The sequence below is a fragment of the Leucoraja erinacea genome, unplaced genomic scaffold, assembly GCF_028641065.1.
Source record: "Leucoraja erinacea ecotype New England unplaced genomic scaffold, Leri_hhj_1 Leri_1511S, whole genome shotgun sequence".
In the NCBI taxonomy this organism is placed as follows: domain Eukaryota; kingdom Metazoa; phylum Chordata; class Chondrichthyes; order Rajiformes; family Rajidae; genus Leucoraja; species Leucoraja erinaceus.
Window position 1 is genome coordinate 20,001 of NW_026575794.1, and position 5,000 is coordinate 25,000.

The following is a 5,000-nucleotide window of genomic DNA, read 5'->3' on the forward strand; positions in this document are numbered from 1 at the left end:
CGTAATTACGTCACATTGTAGTCCGTGCGTCAGGCCGCCATATTGCAACTTACGTCAGCAACAACGTCACTTTGTAGTCAATGACATCAACCCAAACGCGCGGGGGTCGCCGGGAGTTGTAGTCCAGTTGACGTCACCGCGCTTGCTGTGAGCGGGCGGGGTTGCGGCGCGTTGGTCGCCGGGAGCTGTAGTCCGTGAATGCGTCACTTTGTAGTCCATGTAGCGCGCAGAGACCTCTGGGAGCTGTAGTCCTTCAATACGTCATATTGTAGTCCTAGTCGGAGAGGATGCTGGGATCTGTAGTCCATCAACGTCACTTTGTAGTCCGTGTCGTCAGGCCGCCATATTGCCATTACATCAGCGCGCAGAGACCCGCCGGGAGGTGTAGTCCGTATTGACGTTACATTGTAGTCCATGACGTCAGGCCGCCATATTGCTCCGTACGTCAGCGCGTGGAACGTTGCATCATACGTCAGCGCGGAGAGGATGCTGGGAGCTGTAGTCCATCAACGTCACTTTGTAGTCCGTGACGTCAGGCCGCCATATTGCCTCATACGTTAGTGCGCGGAGAGGTCGCCGGGAGTTGTAGTCTGTATTGACGTCACTTTGTAGTCAATGTCATGCCGCCATATTGCCATTTACGTCAGCGCGCAGAGACCGCCGGGAGCTGTAGTCCGTTCTTACGTCACTTTGTAGTCATTGCGTCAGGCGGCCATATTGCCTCATAGTTCATCAACGTCACATTGTAGTCCATGACGTCAGGCCGCCGTATTGCCTCACACGTCAGCGCGCAGAGACCGCCGGGAGCTGTAGTCCGTATTGACGTCACTTTGTAGTCCATGTAGCGCGCAGAGACCTCCGGGAGCTGTAGTCCTTCATTACGTCATATTGTAGTCCTAGTCGGAGAGGATGCTGGGAGTTGTAGTCCATCAATGTCACTTTGTAGTCCTTGTCGTCAGGCCGCCATATTGCCACTTACGTCAACGCGTGGAGCGTTGCATTAAACGTCAGCGCAGAGAACGCCGGGAGCTGTAGTCCGTCTTACGTCATATTGTAGTCCTAGGCGTGCCGCCATATTGGCCCTTACGTCAATGCGCAGAGACCGCCGTGTAATGCGTTCTTACGTCATATTGTAGTCCTTGCGTCAGGCCGCCATATTGCCCCTTACGTCAGCGCGCAGAGAGGTCGCCGGGAGTTGTAGTTCTTCAACGTCACGCATTTGTAGTCCATGACGCCAGGCCGCCATTTTGCCTCTTGCGTCAACACGCAGAGACCTCTGGGAGCTGTAGTCCGTATTGACGTCACTTTGTAGTCAATGGTTGGCCGCCATATTGCCTCATATGTCACCGCGGAAAGGACGCTGGGAGCTGTAGTCCGTATTGACGTCACTTTGTAGTCATAGGCGTGCCGCCATATTGCCTCATAGTTCATCAACGTCACATTGTAGTCCATGACGTCAGGCCGCCATATTGCCACTTACGTCAGCGCGCAGCTGTAGTCCGTATCAACGTCACTTTGTAGTCAATGACATCAACCCAAACGCGCGGGGGTCGCCGGGAGTTGTAGTCCAGTTGACGTCACCGCGCTGTGAGCGGGCGGGGTTGCGGCGCGGGGGTCGCCGGGAGTTGTAGTCCGTGAATGCGTCACTTTGTAGTCAATGTAGCGCGCAGAGACCTCCGGGAGCTGTAGTCCTTCAATACGTCACATTGTAGTCCTAGTCGGAGAGGATGCTGGGAGTTGTAGTCCATCAATGTCACTTTGTAGTCCTGACGTCAGGCCGCCATATTGCCACATACGTCATGTGCGTGGAGCGTTGCATCAAACGTCAGCGCAGAGAACGCCGGGAGCTGTAGTCCGTATTACGTCACTTTGTAGTCCTTGCGTCAGGCCGCCATATTGCCACTTACGTCAACGCGCAGAGAACGCCGTGAATGCGTCACATTGTAGTCCTTGACGTCATGCCGCCATATTGCCACTTACGTCTGCGCGCGGAGACCGCCGGGAGCTGTAGTCCGATATGACGTCACTTTGTAGTCCAGTCATGCCCGCCATATTGCTCCGTACGTCACTGAGCGCAGAGACCGCCGGGAGTTGTAGTACCGTTGACGTCAGTCCGCGCTCGCTGTGAGCGGGCGGGGTTGCGGCGCGTTGGTCGCCGGGAGTTGTAGTCCGTACATACGTCATATTGTAGTCCGTGATGTCAGGCCAACTCGCGGTGGTCGCCGGGATCTGTAGTCCGTTCCTACGTCATTGTAGTCCATGCAGCGCGCAGAGACCTATGGGAGCTGTAGTCAGATATGACGTCACTTTGTAGTCTGGACACCAGGCCGCCATTTTGCCCCTTACGTCAGCGCGCGCAGAGGTCGCCGGGAGCTGTAGTCCGTATTGACGTCACTTTGTAGTCTAGACGCCAGGCCGCCATATTGCCTCACACGTCATATTGTAGTTCATGACGTCAGGACAACGCGCGGGGTTCGCCGGGAGCTGTAGTCCGTGATTGCGTCACTTTGTAGTCATAGGCGTGCCGCCATATTGCTCCGTACGTCACTGAGCGCAGAGACCGCCGGGAGCTGTAGTCCTTCATTACGTCATATTGTAGTCAATGGCTGGTCGCCATATTGCTTCAACGTCACTTTGTAGTTCATGACGTCAGGACAACTCGCGGTGGACGCTGGGAGCTGTAGTCCGTATTGACGTCACATTGTAGTCCATGGCGTGCAGAGACCTCTGGGAGCTGTAGTCCTTCAATACGTCATATTGTAGTCCTAGTCGGAGAGGATGCTGGGATCTGTAGTCCATCAACGTCACTTTGTAGTCCTTGCGTCAGGCCGCCATATTGCCACTTACGTCATGTGCGTGGAGCGCTGCATCAAACGTCAGCGCAGAGAACGCTGGGAAGTGTAGTCTGTTCTTACGTCATATTGTAGTCCTTGACGTCAGGCCGTCATATTAACACTTGCGTCAACACGCAGAGAACGCCGGGAGTAGTAGTCCAATCTTACGTCATATTGTAGTCATAGGCATGCCGCCATATTGCTCCGTACGTCACTGAGCGCAGAGACCGCCGGGAGTTGTAGTACTGTTGACGTCACCGCGCTTGCTGTGAGCGGGCGGGGTTGCGGCGCGTTGGACGCCGGGAGTTGTAGTCCGTATATACGTCACTTTGTCGTCCATGACGTCAGGCCGCCATATTGCCACACACGTCACTTTGTAGTCCATGGAGCGTGCAGAGACCTCTGGGAGCTGTAGTCCTTCAATACGTCATATTGTAGTCCTAGTCGAGAGGATGCTGGGATCTGTAGTTCATCAATGTCACTTTGTAGTCCGTGACGTCAGGCCGACTCGCGGTGGACGCCGGGAGCTGTAGTCCTATATGACGTCACTTTGTAGTCCAGTATTGCCCGCCATATTGCCACTTACGTCACTTTGTAGTCAATGACGTCAACCCAAACGCGCGGGGGTCGCTGGGAGCTGTAGTCCGTATTGACGTCATATTGTAGTCCTAGGCGTGCCGCCATATTGCTCCGTACGTCACTGAGCGCAGAGACCGCCGGGAGATGTAGTCCAGGGTACGTCACCGCGCTGTGAGCGGGCGGGGTTGCGGCGCGGGGGTCGCCGGGAGTTGTAGTCCGTAATGACGTCACTTTGTAGTCAATATATCAGGCCGCCATATTGCCTCACACGTCACTTTGTAGTTCAAGACGTCAGGACAACTCGCGGTGGACGATGGGAGCTGTAGTCCGGTATGACGTCACTTTGTAGTTCAGTATTGCCCGCCATATTGCCTCTTGCGTCAACACGCAGAGACCTCTGGGAGTAGTAGTCCGTTCTTACGTCACATTGTAGTCCTGACGTCAGGCCGCCATATTGCCACTTACGTCGGCACGCAGAGACCGCCGGGAGGTGTAGTCCGATGTGACGTCACATTGTAGTCATTGGCGTGCCGCCATATTGCCACTTACGTCACTGAGCGCAGAGACCGCCGGGAGATGTAGTCCAAGTTGACGTCACCGCGCTGTGAGCGGGCGGGGTTGCGGCGCGTTGGTCGCCGGGAGTTGTAGTCCGTGTCGCCGCCGTTGCCGCCGCCATGTTGTTGTTGTTGCTGTGGCCGTTGCCCGCCGACAAGATGGAGGAGCGGGGAGACACAGGGGGGGATGAGGAGACAGAGACGGAGACACAGACACAGGGGGGACAACAACAGCGGCCCCGCGGCCCCGTCAGCTTCACCTTCACCCGCGTCTCCAGCAGGAAAACACCAGCGACGGGGCTGAAACTGGAGCCGGGGCCGGAGCCCGGACACACGGACACAGTGACCGCTCTACACATGGGCAACATCGTGCTGCTGGGGTAACGCGGGGGAGTTGTGTGTGTGGGACAGGGGGAGTGTAGTGTATGTGGGACAGGGGGGGTGTATGTGGGACAGGGGGGGGATGTGTCGTGTATGTGGGACAGGGGGGTCGTGTATGTGGGACAGGGTGGTCGTGTATGTGGGACAGGGAGTGTAGTGTGGGGCCGGGTGGTCGTGTATGTGGGACAGGGTGGTCGTGTATGTGGGGGACAGGGTGGTCGTTGTGTGTGGGACAGGGTGGTCGTGTGTGTGGGACAGGGTGGTCGTGTATGTGGGACAGGGTGGTCGTGTATGACACTTCACCCACCTTTGCCTGTGTGTGAATGTAATGTCATTATGTGAAGCACTGAAAATGTGCTATATAAATATAGATAAATATATATATATATCTATATATATAGATAAATATATCTATATCTAGATAAATATATATATATATATATATATATATATATAGATAAATAATAATAAGATAAATAAGGGAGTCTAGTGGGACAGGGAGTGTAGTGTATGTGGGACAGGGAGTGTGGAGTGTATGTGGGACAGGGAGTGTAGTGTATGTGGGACAGGAGTGTAGTGTATGTTGGACAGGGAGTGTAGTGTCGTGGGACAGGGGCAGGGTGTAGTGTATGTGGACAGGGAGTGTAGTGTA

General features: G+C 54.9%; 1 protein-coding gene across 1 annotated transcript in view; it reads left to right on the plus strand.

Annotated features, from left to right (window-relative positions):
* Positions 1–4,164: 4,164 nt before the first annotated feature.
* The window catches only part of gpkow (G patch domain and KOW motifs), a gene marked incomplete at its 3' end in the record, with an annotated part of 6,575 nt that continues 5,739 nt past the window's right edge, over positions 4,165–5,000 (plus strand). Inside the window, exon 1 of the mRNA XM_055665807.1 lies at positions 4,165–4,347. Within this exon, the coding sequence (XP_055521782.1) occupies positions 4,325–4,347 (23 nt within the window). The remainder of the gene's footprint in view (positions 4,348–5,000) is intronic.